Genomic DNA, 17,497 nt, shown 5'->3' with positions numbered 1-17,497 from the left:
TCAGAGTTTGGAAACACGGTCATCTTTTCAGCTTCTAAAGTGGCAAACCTCACATATAGAATTTGTCCAGTTTATTTGCATTACTCTACATTCAGACCTGCTAACAAGTTGAAATCCGTTCACAAGTGTTACCAAGGGTGGCTTGGTGAGGTGTAGGAAGTCACACTGCCATGGTAACAAGGGATTAAAACATACAACCACAGATAGTAAATGTTTTTCACATCCTTTTCATTAAATAGTAAATGTGGATGAAATCAAGATCAGCTCCAAAGCTAATATTGTTAATGAACAGCAATGAGCGAGAGGCTTTCTAAGACCCAGAATAACTTTATGCAGGTCCAGGCTCGTGTTTTGATGTCTTGATCCCCAATTGGATCATCATGGTTATGGTGTTTTGTTTGATGCTGTGTCCAGTCTGATAATGTCAAGTTCTGGTCTGCTAAGTAGAAAACTCTCCGAGACATAAACCCAGCTTGGACTATAAAATGTGCACAAATAAATAATAATTTATACCTTAAAAAATGAGTATTTACATACATCTACTATATCAGATGTAGATATAAACATAACAAGTTTATTGTAGTTAACTGAAACTAAATACTATGTGCATATATATTTAAAAAACATATAGACAATATCTGTATTGTTTGATAAAAAATGTCATTACAACTTGTTTTTCTTGAGACTTTGGATATCTACAACACTGTGAGTCAACAGCAGTGATTTTTTCTAAATCTTACTTCTGACCTGTGCCTTTTATAAACAATAATTAAAAAGACTAAAATGTGCAAATTTCAAGCAATGAAAAGAAACTAAAATAAATACTACTTTGAAAATTCTGATACATAGACAACTTTTTAACAAAACTGGATTTAGACACAACACAATATTGATAATATATATATTTCCGAAACATAGATAGGAATCGCAGCAACTCCCAGTACTTTTTTCCATATTGGGCCAAATTTACTAAGGCATTGCACCAGTGAGTAAAGAGAAAAAAATACTGTTTCTATTTATAAAGAGAGCACAGTGACTGTGCACAACTTTTGTTAGTAACCCGTAAAACTGACCATGCCTATGAGCAAATACATAGTTTAAGGGATTTAAGGTGGTCACATCACAGATAGACAAGTGCAGTGGGACAGACGGAGACTTCAGGGAGTAATCTATAGAGTAAAGTAAAACTTTGAAGAGGATAGTGGCTGAATTTCTGCTTTGATTAGCAAACGTTACCTACATTTATTATTTGCTGCTCGTGTCCTCGGAGTAAATAGTAACTCTTGCCCAGTGTTGGTCAAGTTATTTGAAAAAAGTAATCAGTAACTAATTACTGATTACTTCCCCAAAAAAGTAATCCCGTTACTTTACTGATTACTTATTTTCAAAAGTAATTAATTACTTAGTTACTTAGTTACTTTTTAAAAACACGATTTACAACCTGAAGAGGTGATAAAGCGATAGATCTTTCAGCCCAATTCTACTTTTTCTGCATAAATCATCATACAAAATGTAATCAAATGGAAAAGTCTCTTTTTTTTTTTACTTGTTTTATCAGTTTTAATCTTTTAACTTTATGCATCAAGCAAAAATGTAATTATCTGCAACATTCTCTGACTTGAATAAATTAGTTTAACATTTAAACCTTTTTTCTGCACATTCCAGCACATAAAATAAAATATTTTTTGTGTTTTCACTCACTCTTTCAAATAGATGCAAGTAAAACACAGCAGAAAATAAATAAAGTCAAAGACTCAGCGGTCCTTTTGCTCTATTTTCACCTGTAAAGCAGGACTGGGGGTAGGCGGAGGTTTAACCTGGTGCAGGTGTGCCGCGGTCAGTTGATGAATCCGCGAGTTTCTCTGTGAGTTTCCCATTACGTCGTTGCGCACTCGGTGCTTGCTTGGAAGTTTAGGGGTTTTTTTCGCTGTAAAAAGTTTTCTTCCTACGCACAACGGACACTAATGTTTTTGTCACTTTTTATGGAATCAAACTCAAAGTAAGGTCAGTACTTCCACGCTTTAAACGCTGCACGCTCATACTCTCTCCCACAATCGATATGTGATCCATTGTTGATCTGCACACAGCTGCTGTCACTAACGTCGCACTCGCTTATGTCACTGTCATGAGACATTCTCGCAAAAAAATCACGGTTTTAGTAACGCAGTAACGCAGCGTTCCTACGGGAAAGTAACGGTAATCTAATTACCGATTTTGCAATAGTAATCCCTTACTTTACTCGTTACTTGAAAAAAGTAATCAGATTACAGTAACGCGTTACTGCCCATCTCTGCTCTTGCCCTCTAATATATGCACAGGACTGAAGCTGTACCTTTCAAATGCGGGTGTGTGTGTCCTCCCTTTTTTAATCTCTTCCCTCTGTCATCCTCGTTAGGTAACTTCGAGCTGGTGAGTTTGCTTTTGGAAAGAGGGGCTGACCCCATGATTGGAACCATGTGTCGAAACGGCATCTCCTCCACCCCGCTGGGAGACATGAACTCATTCAGCCTGGCAGCAGCACATGGCCACAGGTGACACAGACAATCGCACAGACACACACACACATGCACTCTCAAGTTCCAGCCAGCCAAGACGTATCCATTACCACAGTATTGATCCATTTACACACTCTGCCCCGGTCCATCTGCCTCTCACAAAATCCTGCAGCACACGAGAGGCAGATATCTCAGTTTCCCTGTCGGACAGCAGGCAGCGATAAGCGCCGCAGTCTATTCGGCCGCTCTCGTGGCTTCGGTTTGACATAATTTCCCTGCAGCTGAGTAAGACAGAGCCCATTAACATTCAGAGCAGCGAGGGCTGTCAGGAAATGGAGTGGAGTGGAAAGCCAACAACACAATGCAGCATTATTAGGACAATCAATTATAGTGTGATGGTCATGCTGCAGTGTGATGTGAGCAGGTTAAAGCTGCATTAGGGCTGTGAGACACTAGACATTCTTATTTAACATCAGATAAAGTTCATATACGAGCATCAAGAAGCAAACAATAAAAGGATTAATGTAGCTAGTTGCTAACAGTGAAGGTTCCAAGACCCCAGCACACAAGTATTTCTACCTGTGGTATTTTGTCTATCAGTTGCCAGAGTTATTAAACAAGGCTTTGAGAATGTATGTAAAGCATAAGCAGTCATGCAGAAGAGCACAGGAAGATGTGAGTGTACGCTACAAGTATGTCCAAGACAGCGTCCGTAAGTGGTTTGGTGGATTATATTAAAAAGCATCTTGGATGTAAACTTGTAAACTTGACGCATTTTAAAAAACATAAACTGGATCCTGGCCGTGTAGCTATAAAGATAATGTTCATATCTTTGGAAAGGAAAACAAAATATTCCTTTTTCTGACTTTGATTACAGTATAAAAAAAACTGTGTATATGAGGAATATGAGGAAGAACTTATTCGCTAAATGAGTCATTTTGTTCGGTTCTCACTCTGGTCATCTGGATATTACTAGTGTTCGTTTTTATTGTTATGTGCACATATCCATAGGTGTGAAAATTGAGGCGGCCCTGTATAAAGTTTAGTTTGTAGCTTGGTTTTTTTTACATAAGGGTGTAGGTCTTGAGTATCTTTCAGATTTAAAACATTTTTTAAACCATCTGACGTATCTTGGTTTTGTACTTTTTAAAAATGTATTTATTTTTAGAAATAAACTGAATCTAATAAAAAAAAAAGGTTTGATAATAATAATGTTTCCTGAATGTCGTATCGACTGGATGGTGATCCATTGTTGGCACTTCCTTCCTTAATCACTAGTTCTTATGTTTTCCAGTCAGTTTTACTTCCTCTTTTTGGGGATTTTTTTTTTTCCATCCTTGTTACCTGTCCGCCTCACCCAGTTTAATTTCACCTGCCTTGTCTTCCACACCTGTTCCCTATCCACCAATTGCCCTCCTGTGTCCGTTAACCACCCACTCCAGTGTACATGTTTAGACTCCAGCTTCCCTTTGTTCTTCGCCAGATGGTCTTGTTCTCACTGCCAAGTGGTTCGGCACTTTCAAGTCTGGTTTCTTGTTTCTAGTTTTCCCTCCCTGTGTATTTTATTGCCTTGGACTCCTTGCTGTCTTTCATCTATATGTTTAATGGACTTTTGCCTTTTGCCTGTTCCCCATGTGGTTCGTGTGCTTCACTGCTGTATTTTTTTCTTTCTGCCTATCTTCTGACTAATTATTTGGATTCTGGGCTTTTACTAAGCCTCTTTGTGCCTTTGCATTCATTAAACTTGTCAGCTATCTACTCATCAAAATATCCAAGATATTTGTTTCTAGTGAGGGTGGAAACGGTGAAGGTAGGATTTCAGAGACAATACAGTTGTGGGCAGAAGTTTGCATCCCCTCCTCATGGGCATGAATTTCATGGTATTTTGGGGATTTAATTACTTCTTTGAACTTTTCTTTTCCCAGGGTTGAATGATTGTAAAGTAAACATCTTTAATGACTTCAAAAGTTCATGAGTTGGGTGCATTTACTGTGGATTTTCTTTGATCCACACAGAGTATAAAAATATGCATACGGATTAAAGTGTATACATACAGTCACCTAAATATTTTAATAAGTGGAAATGAAGGTTCTGCAGTTGTTGTTTTTTTAACTTGACAAAGCCAAGCTCTATTAAGTTCTTGTTAGTGATTATGATTGACTTCTGGTAGTTTCTCTTTGCCAACATGAAACAAATTTGTTTGACGGCGCTCATTGTCCAAGGAACTCACTGAAGATCTAAGAAGGAGGATTGTAGATTTAAGTTGTGAAGGTCTCTTGGAGTCATTTGTAAATAGCTGCAGATTCCAAGATCATCAGTCCAAGCAATTGTTATATGGATGTGTCACCACCAATTCTGGAAGGAGACCCAAACTGTCACCTCTGATAGGTAACTGATTAGGATGTTCAGGAACCATCAAGGCTCAAGCCTGCCATCAACTGGAAACCTGCTGGAACATCAGCATCACTGTCCACAGTGAAGAGAGTTTCACATCTCCATGGACTGAGAGGCAGGTGACCAAGAAATAAACCCCTGCTTCAGAATGGACACCTTCAAGCTCAACTGAAACTTTCTGCTGCCCACCTGGACAAGCCATATGTCTTCTGGAGCAAGGTTTTATGGTCAGACGAGACAAAGATTGAGCCTTTTGGCCACAATGACAGGAGCAATGTTTGGAAGAGTAAAGGTGAGTCTTTCAAACCGAAAAATACCAGCTTTAAAGCACACTGGTGGTAGCATCATGCTCTGGTGTTAGTTTGCTGCCAGTGGTACTGCTCCATTACACAAAGTGGATGGAATTACCAAATTCTTCACTGTCACCTAAAATCACAGCTAGACGTTTGAAACTTGGACAGGTCTGGGTGTTCCAGCAGGACAACAACCCCCAACATACATTAGAACTGGTTTTTCATTGGATAAAGTAAGCTAACATTAAGCTTGTTTTCCAGCTTAAAGGATTTGTTTGACAGCACTTGCTGGATTGACCAACTATCAGAACAACAGGAAAGTCCAAAGAACTTAGTGAAGATCTAAGAAGACCAGCGGTACTGGTATTCGTGCCGGTCTACTTTGCTTTTGCAACTAGTATTTCTCATGTTAAAAGTTGACAAATTTTAAAGATATTTCTGTCTCTGGTCATCATAACATTGGGTCATTCCATCCCAAATCACTGTGTACTTTGAGCTTCACTAAAAAGTGTGGACACATATAAAGATTGGTGTGAAATTTTAGCTTCACATGAAAAACGTTTCGTCAACTCACTTGCATGTTTTTGTTTTGGGGTTTTTTTGCTGGGGCACTTTAAATCTGAGGCCATGTTTGAACCCACAAAATTGTGGTGTGAAAAAGTGGGCCAGGATGTATAATTTGGGACAGATACATATAAAAAAAAAAGCCTTAAGTTAAAAGTTTAAATATGACCCATAAGCAAGCACCCATTCATTTTTTTTTTCTTTTTTTTTTTTTAAACAATTGTTGCATACAAAGCTCCTGTGCACAGTTCTGTCCAGGAAGAGGTTTCTGTTAAAGAACTTGTCTGCACAGAGCCCTGACCTCAGTCCCACCCAACACCTCTGGGTGGCAGTGAGCCACATCTTATCTGCATCAGTAATGCTCTTGTTGCTGAGTGGAAGCAAATCTCTGCAGGTTTAAGACTGTGTGAAAAGCCTGAAACCAGAAGGATCGAGGTGGTTACTGCAGCTGAGAATATGCAGTGTTTGGGTTTATGCATGCATGCATTGTAATTCTGCTCAAACCTGACAAAACCAGCAGCATGTTAGTACCAATAAAACAACATTTTATGATCAAACAGCCTCCCCTAACAGGACATGATGATTTGCTGCACTTGGACTCCAAACGAGACCCTCCTCGCTGAAGCAGATGGTGCAGTGATGCATTATCAGGCCGCAGTCACGCTGTTTATGTTACATGCTGGAGTCCATTCTTCTCAAAGAAGGGCGTCTGTTACTGCTGCGCCGCTGTGTTGCTCAGATCCAATGCAATGTTGATGGAGTACAATAAATTTGGAGATTTGGAACAGTTTTTCTTTTCAGCCTGATCCCTGTAAGAGTCATATATTATCACTCCTACACGCTGGTGATGCAGGTTCAGAGTACAATGGGACATTTGTAGTCAATTAAGAGTGAGCACCAGTGAGAGCTACAGAGCCAAACGGGCTTAATGTGGATTTAATGCAGCTTGTGGGTGTCTAACTTGAAACCATTGATTTCACAGCTTTCCTTCATATTATTCGACCCCAGGCCAGATGTTTACCTCTCGCCCTGACACTGTCATTTTGTCTCATCTCTCTTCTCTCATCTAGGAATGTTTTTCGGAAGCTCCTGTCCCATTCAGACCAAGAAAAGGGGGATGTGCTGTCCCTGGAGGAGATTCTAGCTGAGGGTTCAGATCCAGGGGAGAAGAGGTTGGCTCCCCAGGCCAATGGTGGAGGGACCCTGCGAACAGGAAAGGCCAGACTGAGGGCCCTGAGAGAGGCCATGTACCATAGCGCAGAGCACGGCCATGTGGACATCACCATAGACATCCGCAGCTTAGGTCAGATTTACTAATGCATGCTTCACTGGCACAAATGCATCGCTCTCCGCTGCCTCCAGCTGTCATGAAGATGTGCTTGTGCTGTCCTGTCCTGTGCTGTCCTGTGCTCGCGTCCTCAGAAATCCCAACTACTCATCCAACCATGAAACGCTCGCACAAGTAGGACTTTTTATATCCGAGGTGATAATAACTCGGTCGAAGGTGTGAGCACGATGACGGAACTGTGTCCTCGGGCAGTGCTCATTTTGTAAATGTGGCAATCATCAGCTTGCACCCCAGCTCATTGAGCACAAGACCTTATGTGGTCTGCTGATTAGGTTTTGATGAGGATTCATTGATTTTAGTCAGCAAAACAACCTCACAGTCAATTTAGTAGCTGTTCTGTACTGTCAGGTTATCAGGTGATACTTTGCAATTGTTGGTTTTTAAGGATAGATTTAAGAATTTTCAGATGAAAGTAGTAAGCTGTCCAAATGTAAAAACATACCCACTTACCAGCACCATCTAAAAGTCACCAATTAGCACCTTATATGCCATTTGTTAAACCAGTTAAAAAACCAAAGTGTTAAACTACACATGAGATATAAGCTGCTAATTAGCGAGCTTTAGGGGTGTTGGTACACAGCTTCTACAACTGTGGGCACAATGTTTCCAGGATTTAAGCTAATCTGTGAGTGATGAGCTTTTAAAACGTTCTTATCCACATTGGTTTAAAATTTGCAGATGATGGTAACGATTAAGATCATTTTCTGTGGCTGGATTATTTAGCCGGGATACTCTTTTTAAAAAATATTAAAGTGTGGAAAACTGAGAAATTGACATCAAAATTACAAACTGTACATAAAAGATGGACACGAGCTGCTGTTTTGGCCATTGCGCAGAGATGTAATCAAACTCTGGATGCAAACGTCCGGAGTATTTTCTCACATCGTTTATGTTTCATTAAAGCGTGGTTGCGTGGTGAGCGCTATGTTGATAGTTAAAATTTTAGTTTGTGATCCAGTCGTGATCACAACGTCTGTGGTAAAAAAAAAAAATAATTAGTTCTCCCTTTTTTAAATTTGTCCCCTGTAAAGAAAAACAAAGGTGCAAACTTCAACCTCTCCCATTGTGATCTTGTTTTTTTATGTGATCGGTTCTGTTTGTTTGTCTGTTTGTTAGCAGTCCAGCGTCAAGTTTTCAAGATATTGTGTTCAAATTTTGTGTGACGGTGAATAACAATATCAGCTGATTTAATTTAGGTGAAAATTGGGTCAAGGTCACACTAAATGTGAAGATCAGTAAAATCTTTACATAACAAACAATTTTTTATGGATCGTTATAAAACTTCCCAACAATAATGTAGTACCCAGCTGGCTAAGCATTTGACCTTGACCTTTATTGCCAAGGTCGAAGTTAACCTTGAAAAAATTTTCAGAAAACCATACCGAGTAATATCGTATAGAAGGGCATGCCGTACACATTTATTTTTTCAATACGATGCCCTACGATGTCACACTGACAGCTTTTTTTACACACAGTCCCCAATTTTCAGAGGCTCAAAAGTGGAGTGTAACTTGCATTAATCTGAAATAAAAGGATTGCTTTTAATAACTGGATGAAAATCCCTTGGCGTTAATGATTGCCTGAAGTCTGTATCCTCCTTTGACATGCTCTGTGTACAGAGGCAGAATTACTTAAATGTCTTCATTGTCCAGGATCTTATGGATGTGACTGTATTTGAGGGGTTAAATCAGCCGGAGAAGCTGAAGAGTCAACTCATGTCATGTGTTGAAGAAGACAAAACTTCACAGAGATCCCTCAAAGTGGAATAATGACATAATTTATACTAAACTTTATGGCTTAATGAGCTAGTTTAAAAACAAAGTTACCCTCACAAAGCATAAAATCCAAATAAAACCCACCTGTATCAGGCTGTAAACGTCATTAATTTGTGCTTTTAGGTTGCACATTTTAACACAGTGGATTAGAGGAAATGTAGTTTTTGCCAATTGGCTTTATTTTTCTGTTGTAAAGGTTCTTGTCTGGACAGTAATTACAACCACTCATGCTGCTTTTCCAGCTTTGCTAGCAGGAGCAATCCTGTCCTGAAACAACACACAGACAGACAGACCTGAACAACTGAGAAGTTGTGCCATATGTTTTAAAATACAACTTTTTGCTGAACAATATTGTAGAAAAGGAGGACGACTTGACACACCGTCCGTGTTTATTTGTCAGTTTTTTATTAGGAGAACACACTGCTGGCAGTTCTGTGAGGTTTGGCACCTACATCCTGTAGCTTTTCAGCTGGTGTACAGCACACACCCCTCCTCCGGCTTCTATCTGTCTATCTAGGGAGAGACCTCGTTAGTTAATGCCGCACACCTGTCCCACCAACCTCCTTGGCACTGCCCTTGAGCTCACTGCACCACCGCTCCCCTGCCCCTGAGCAAGGGACCACACCTCTACCAGAAATATAAACCTGCCACCTCCAGACTGGGCTTTTCAGTCCCACCATTTCCCTGTTGACTTTTTTTTTTTCAATATTTTAAGTTTTTAAAAAATCTTTTTAAAAATGAGCCATTTTCAAAGCCATAAAACATACATGTATGAAAATACCTGGATGATAAATTTTCCGCTCATCTCGTCAGTTAAACTTCATTCACGTCCAACACATTTAACAGAGCATTCTTTAATTACATTCAGGTGCTGCTTTTCTATTCTCACTGAAACCCTTAATCCAAACACCCACCATGCCATCGTCCTCCACCTCCCACAACGCCATCACGTGATGGAAACATGGTCGGTTCTGTTGCCCTTGAAACCGCTCGCTCTCGGATGTTGTGTGTATTCACGCTCCGTGTGCTGGTGTTCCCAGGTGTTCCCTGGACGCTGCACACCTGGCTCGAGTCCCTGCGTACCTGCTTCATCCAGCACCGCCGACCGCTGATCCAGGGCCTGCTCAAAGACTTCTGCTGCATCCAGGAGGAGGAGTACACTGAGGAGCTGATCACGCACGGCCTGCCACTCATGTTCCAGATCCTCCGATCCAGCAAGGTCACTGGAGCTTTCTTTCATGTCCACGTAAACAAAACGCTTATTAGAGGAACATCAGACAACGTAAGGCACACTTTCTGGGAATACAAACCTCCCTGTGCCCATGTGCTGGGTCGACATTAATAACACTCATGTTTGCATAAATTTAGTGCACTTCAAACCATATTATCATACATTTGCATAATTTCTTGTCCCGGATTGCTCATGGAAAAAAACGAGGCCACAAAACTGTAATATGTGTAAAGTTTCTGTCCTCACTGGTGTTTGTGTGTGTCTGCAGAATGAGGTGATAAGTCAGCAGCTGTCAGTCATTTTTACGCAGTGCTACGGGCCCTTCCCCATCCCTAAGCTGACGGAGATCAAGAAGAAGCAGACCTCGCGCTTAGGTAAGAGAGCGAGTTATTAATGCTTAACATTTGCTGTGTGATGAGGATGTGACTGCGGTGAAGATTCTCTCTATTTTTTGTTGTGTTTTGGGGGGGTTAGAGCGAGGAGTTACCTCAAGCTCAGAGAGCGCGCTTTTTCTCCTCGTCACATCTGTAGGTTCCTTTGACATTTGCAGCAGGTGATTAAATAAAGGTTTACAAATGGATTTAATCCTATTTACAGTGCATCCTTCTGTGCTTCAGAAGAAGCCACATATAGACAAAGAAGTATCAGATTAACTCATAATGAAACAAGATCTTCTTGATGTTTTCAAAATATTTTCACAAATAATTTGTTTTTTTTTGTCTGTTTGTTGGAAAAACACCACTTTGGGGGAAATCTATCTAGAAAATGATTTTATTTGTGTTCTAAGGAGCTGTATGAACATTATCTAGTAGTAGAAATGTATTCAGTATATTTGAAGGTTTCTTAGGCTACGTTCACACTGCAGGTCTTAATGCTCAATTCCGATTTTTTGATCAAATCCGGGTTTTTTTGTCTGCTTGTTCACACTACAAACAAAATGTGACAGCAAACGCGCTCTAGCGTGAACCCTCAAAGCGGCCCGCATGCGCAAAAGAAGACGTCACACACAACACGCTCTGTTTAGACCCAGAGCAAACAATATTGTTTGACTGATGGCTGTTAATATAAAGACTTGTTTCAGACTTTACGTTTCCCAATTTTGCTTTAAGTTATAAAGTTATTTTGTTATTTACATATGGCCTAATGATGATCCTTATTGCTGTTTTAGAGAGGAGCGGTGCTTCAAAGGATAGTTGCAGATTTCTGTCAGAATCTGCAGATTATACAGTACGAATAAAATGTTCACGTTTCTCCAATGTTGTCTTCCCAACAGTTTCACTGACATCTACACTGGATGGCCAGGAAGCGTTCGCGATATCTTCTCCGGAGCTGATAACTGGCGTCTGTCTTGTGTCAGTGACGTAAAAAACGGATTTAATGCGACATGACCGTTCAAAGAGCAGTCGCTTTCTAAAACATCAGATATGTATCGGATTCAGTACCACATACGAAAGTGACCCAGGTCGGATTTGAAAATATCGGATTTGTGCCGTTCACACTGTCATACCATGATCGGATATGGGTCGCATAGGGTCAAAAAAATCGGATTTGATGCGCTTTCGCCTGCAGTGTGAACGTAGCCTTAGTTTCCTCAAAGGAAGCTTTGGGAGATTAAATAAAACCTTGAATTTCACATGCAAAGGTCTTTAATGTTTGCTCTTCTTAAAAAGGTTTTTGTGTCCGGCTGCAGAGACAAAGTGAAAGTGAATTGCGTGTGTGGTATTCAGTCCTACTTGTGGTGCTTGAGTCATCACCTGTCACTACTGCAGCTGATTGTCAATATTTGTTCAAAGTAAAATTACAGTAAAGTCCATAATTTTGTTGTGCAAAGATACAATTTTAGTTATTTTGCTTTTGTATGTCAAAAAAGTGTAAAATCGAACAATCGAGATGTGAGTGAAGTGCAGGATTACAGCCATTTTTACTAGATTAATTGGACACTTAGGCACCACCTCAGTGAATGGAAATACAAGGTGCAAACTGCTGTTTACCAAAAATGAATTTATCTCAGTTTCTCAAGGTAAAGAAATATAAATTCTTCAATAGCTAAGTCAGTCACCTGATCTCAGTCCATTACATCGTACTTTCCAGTTAGTGATGTAAACACTGAATGCAGAGAGACCCACAAACAAAGACTGACTATAACTGTGGCAGTGAATCCTAAACAGTTAATGAGACACTTTTTGTTAAAACCTTTGAATTACATCTGAGTGTGCGCTTCAATCGCATCTTGATTGTTTGATTTTAAACCCCACTGTTGTGGAGTACAGAGGCAAAATTACAAAAGATTGTGTCACTGCCCAACAAATTATGGACCTAAATGTAATTAGTTTTAATCCAAGTTGCATTTCATTTTTTGGCACAAACTCATTGAACTACTGTGGTCAAATAAGGATAGTTTTGAATCACAGTAATTCATATTTAGCGGCTTGGCTCTGTTCTGGGACGTCGCCGCCTTTCTGTGTGCGTTCACAGCAAAATATTGGGAGAGCAGACACATAAAACATACATCGAACATCAGTGATAACAAAACGTGACGGTGAATATGTCAGAAAAAAAGGAGAAGAAGAGGATGTGAAGCAACATTAGGCAGGCTTAAATAATCCATTAATGGATGGTGTCCTGCGGCATTACGGAGCTCCTGGATAGTCTGAGGTGCAACTTGCCAGCGTGAGATGGATGAAACATAATGTCTCAGAGGTAATCTATCGTTAGGTCAGGCAGATGTGGGGGCCAATCAATCGTATCAGTTCCTTCATTCTCCAGGAACTGCCTGCATACTATCGCTACACGAGGCCGGGCATTGCCATGAACCAGCATAGAGTCTGAAAGGGAGTCCAAGGATTTCATCCTGATACCTGATGGCACTCAGGGTGCCGTTGCCTGGCCTGAAGAGGTCTGTGTGTCCCACAGTGGATATGCCTCCCCAGACCATCACTACCCACCACCAAACCGGTCACGCTGAACGATGTTACAAACAGCATAATGCTCTCTGCATCTTCTCCAAACCCTTTCATGTTTGTCACATGTGCTCAGGGTGAACCTGCTTTCATCTGTGAAAAGCTACAGTGCCAGTGGTGGACTGGTATTCTATTTTAAATGCCAATTGGGCTCACTGGTGCTGGGCAGTGAGCACCGGAATATCAGGCTACCCTCATGAGTTGTTTCCGATTGTTTCATCAGAGACATTCACACCAGTGCTGAAGGTCACCCTGTTCCTCCTTGCACAAAGGAGCAGATAGTTGTCTTATCGATGTTTAAGGACCTCTCCTCGAGCAACTGCATGTCTCCTAGAATCTCCTCCGTGCTCATGAGACTGTGCCGGGAGACACAGCAAACCTTCTGGCCATGGCACGAATTGATGTGCCATCCTGGAGTTGTTCTGTAGCCTCTGTAGGGTCCAGGTATCACCTCAGGCTTCTAGTAGTGACACTGACCCTAGCCAAAAACTAGTGAAAAAATAGACGGGGGGTTGTCTCGTTTTTGCCCCTCTAGGGCTCCTCTTCCTAATTTGATTTACCCCAAAGCAGCTGAAAGTGATCGACAACCCCCTCTGCGAGGTACCGGACCAGATCAACATCCCACGAGTCTGACTGACTTGATGGTACACTCTTATTAAAATGTGTTTTCATTTTTGTTTTTGTTTTTTATTTAAAGTCATTAAAGATGTATGCTGTACAATTATTTCACCCTGGAAAAAGAAAATATTAAGTTCAAAGAACTAATTAAAACCCCTGAATTACCGTGATGTGCATGCCCATAAGGAGGTGCATGTAAACTTCTGTCCAAAACTGTAAAGTGAGTTTCATTTTAAAAGTAATCTGATATATTTTTTTTTTATTTCGACGTGCAGTATTTTCTGGGTCATTCTTACTATTCGGTGCCATTTGAGTCCTAATGACATAATATGGTATATTTAGTGTAAAACTTGTCTAATGCTTATTTCTAAACCATTTTTCTTGTATGAGACATGCAGTTGCTCGAGGAGAGGTCCTCTACCATAGAACACATTGATATATACACAGGATAAATACATTAAAAGTAAATTACTTTTATTTTAGCACAAGTCACTAAAGTACTATGTCCCCAGTCATGCTTGCTCGACTTCAGTTACAAATATAACTTAAAAAAAAAAAAATCTAGATTTTTCATCATTTCTGGATTGGCTTATTTCTAATGTTCCTCATCAAATGTTCTTTTTTATTATTAATGCATGTTTAATACTTAAAATCTTTAAAAAAAATGTGTCCCTGAATCAACTGTCACCCCTGTTACTCTGATAAGAATTCCATAGAACACATCACCTGATTATTCTTTTAGTCACATGACACTCCCGGATGTAACATATTTTGGAGGGAAAACTTTCAAGAAGAAGACGAGTAAGTACCACTCTTTAATCAACCCTTTTTTCAATGTTTTAGCAAGATTTTGTAATGTGGCAAAGCATAACACGTCCAACCTGTTACGCTTATTAATAGTGGAAACAATTTTTTTTTTTGTCATTTTTATAATATGGCTAATAAACATGTTAAAAATGGTTCTTAGTGGTCACCATGTACTAGCTTGTTGTTCATCATACTAGTAGTAATGGCTAAGTTTAGCATAAAATCTCCCCCCTGTTACCGTCACCCCTGTTATTGCTATGCACTGTAACAGGGGGGACACATGGTAACAGGGGGGACGTAAGATGATAGAAGTTTAGTGTTTAGGGTTATTTATAAAAGTGTGTATTGGTAATTATTATTAACCTGTATATATATACTTTTAGAAGATTTTGAATAGTATACATTTTTCAGGGAATGGCACCAATGTCTGCTGCGGAGAAGCAGCGGCGCTACCGAGCACATCGTGATGCTGACCCTGAGAGAAGACAGATATATCTCAAAAGAGAAGTGGAGAAAGGACAGAGAGGAAGGGAAAAAAAAGAAAGTGGCAGATCTCAGTGAACGACAGAAGAGAGCACAGAGAAAGCAGTGGCGAGAAAGGAAAAGAAAGCAGAGGGTCAAAGGAACCATGAAAATCCACCAAGTACTCAGTTTCTCTCCAGGAACAATAAAATACAGGGACATAACCTGCCTTTGCCAGGCAGACAAAGGTGTACTGGACTGTGAATGCTATGGCCTGAAGGAGATAAGCCTTAGTCAAGAGGCAAGTCCACATTGCACTGAGGGACCAACCCGGCCTGAGAACATCACAAAAGATCATATTGGTCAGTGGTGCATTATCAACTACGATGGTGAACCCTACCCAGGAATCATTCTGGAGGTTGAAGAGGATGTTAAAGTGAAATGCATGCACAAGAACGGGACCAACAAGTTCCACTGGCCAAGTCCACGTGAGGACATAACCTGGTATAGGGATGACCAGGTTGTGTGTCTGATGAAAGAACCAACACCTTTGAATAAGAGGGGTCAGTTCAGCTGGAGAGGAAAGTGTGGGATTTCCTTGAAAAAAACTGGAGTTGCTGGTCTGTTGCATAGGTAAAATGTGTGAGAAAAATGTTCATTATGTTGGGTGTACAGTGAAAATTTGCTTGTTTAATGTGGACATGTATCTACCTGTGTTGGTTGGACGGGCATGGTGAAGGTGTTCAAAGTTTCTTTAAGGTGGTATTTTTTGTCACTGATGTTATGTCCACCCTGTTACCTGTGTGTTTCTTTTGTTAATTAAATCAAATCAACAAACATAATGCATGTCTCTTTGGTTATTGGGAGGGAATGAATCAGCAAAATTAAGTTACTTAAAAATGGAGCCAATTTTTTTTTATATTCCCTTTGAATCTAAAAACAATCTTTTGAAATTACACTGTCTTAAAACTGAACCTGTCTTCTTTCAATATAATGCTTGTTTAAAATACTTCCTTGAAATTTCCTTGCAGATTTTAAAAAGGGACATTGTAGCTTTTAGAAAATGTAAATATTACTATAACTGTGTATTCAAAACAGTTATTAATAGAAAATTGAATGTCCTGTAACAGGGTGGACATTTGGCACGTCATGGGTAAAGACTTTGATTTTAAAAAATATTATAATATAATATCCTTAGCTGGACCAATACATTTTTCTTATAGGTTGAAAATCCCTCTTTTAGATGAAATGTTAAAATAATTCAAAATTTTGTATTTTTTGATGAAGAGTGATCACACTGAAATGGCACCGAATAGTAGGAATGACCCTTCTCTATGTGCAGATAAAATGGGTCCACTTGTCTGTAATGAACCAAATCGTCCATTAACACCTCAAACTTTATTTTAGACATTTCTTTGAGAGAAACGAGGAAGAAGAGAAACATTCAGTGACGGCGCTGCAGCGCCACCTGCTGATCATTTACTGGCAGGGTTTAAATAAAGTGCTTTAAATCACTTGATTTGTGTGCAGTGAATGAAATGCACTCGAGGATGCAAACACCGGATATCAAATGCAAATCCCCTGCCGTTTAGGAATGCTAACGCGATTTGATAATTCAGCACTGATAGGCGCGTGATGAATCAGCCTTGCGGTAATTAATGGCCACATTAGCTTAATCTTCTGCTGTTTGCTGCTCTGCATGCATTGTGTGGGAGACGTGAATAAATCTCTCTTTTTTTTTTCTTTTGTTTTTTTTAGACCCCCACTTCCTGAACAACAAGGAGATGTCTGATGTTACCTTCCTGGTGGAGGGGAAACCATTTTATGCACATAAAGTTTTGCTGTTTACAGCTTCACCCAGGTAACCTGAAACTTTGCTCCTATTTTATTTTGTAAAACAAAAGCGCACCGATGGGAAAAATAATGTAGAATTTATCTGTTTTTTGTTGTTGTTGTTGTTTTTAGGTTCAAGTCGCTGCTGCAAAACCGACCAGCAGCAGAAAACACCTGCATTGAGATCAGCCATGTCAAGTACAATATTTTCCATGTAAGACGTTTATTTCAGTTCAATTTAATTCCGTTTTATTTTTACAGCACCAAATCACAACAACAGTTGCCTCAAGTCACTTTATATTGTACGGTAGAATGTATGTGGGAAGGAAAAACTACCTCTTAACGGAAATGAAACCTCCAGCAGATCCAGGCTCAGGGAGAAGGCAGCCGTCTGCCGTTCTTCTCTGGGGTGAGAGAAGAAAGATTTCAGTGCATACAAAACCTATTCCCACTCTCAACCAGACCCACAACACTCATCGTCCCCTATGAGTATAAGAACAGGCTCCACGTTTGATTGTTTTATTCTGAAGGAATGGTGTTAGGTACATAGTTAAACAATCGAGATTAAGAAATCCATTTAATTCTCAAACACAGAAAGTATATAACTCCAACTTTACCGTATGAAGCTTAAGGCTGACCCAATTTGTGCACATCTGTGGGAATGGCATGAATCTTTTTGGAAAAGGGTTAAATGAAGTCTGTCAGCAGTATTGCACA

The 17,497-nt window shown here is 39.9% G+C and overlaps 1 protein-coding gene across 2 annotated transcripts in view; it reads left to right on the top strand.

The window, feature by feature from the left end:
- The window catches only part of LOC113008735 (ankyrin repeat- and BTB/POZ domain-containing protein 3-A), a 259,075-nt gene that overhangs the window by 234,530 nt on the left and 7,048 nt on the right, over nucleotides 1-17,497 (top strand). For both annotated transcript variants that reach the window (XM_026146398.2, XM_026146397.2), the window contains 6 exons: nucleotides 2,396-2,531; nucleotides 6,817-7,049; nucleotides 9,910-10,088; nucleotides 10,369-10,474; nucleotides 16,706-16,808; nucleotides 16,913-16,994. In XM_026146398.2, the coding sequence (XP_026002183.2) occupies nucleotides 2,396-2,531; nucleotides 6,817-7,049; nucleotides 9,910-10,088; nucleotides 10,369-10,474; nucleotides 16,706-16,808; nucleotides 16,913-16,994 (839 nt within the window). The remainder of the gene's footprint in view (nucleotides 1-2,395; nucleotides 2,532-6,816; nucleotides 7,050-9,909; nucleotides 10,089-10,368; nucleotides 10,475-16,705; nucleotides 16,809-16,912; nucleotides 16,995-17,497) is intronic.

Source organism: Astatotilapia calliptera, chromosome 17, assembly GCF_964374335.1.
Source record: "Astatotilapia calliptera chromosome 17, fAstCal68.1, whole genome shotgun sequence".
Lineage (NCBI taxonomy): Eukaryota > Metazoa > Chordata > Actinopteri > Cichliformes > Cichlidae > Astatotilapia > Astatotilapia calliptera.
This window is presented reverse-complemented; position numbering and strand designations above follow the sequence as displayed.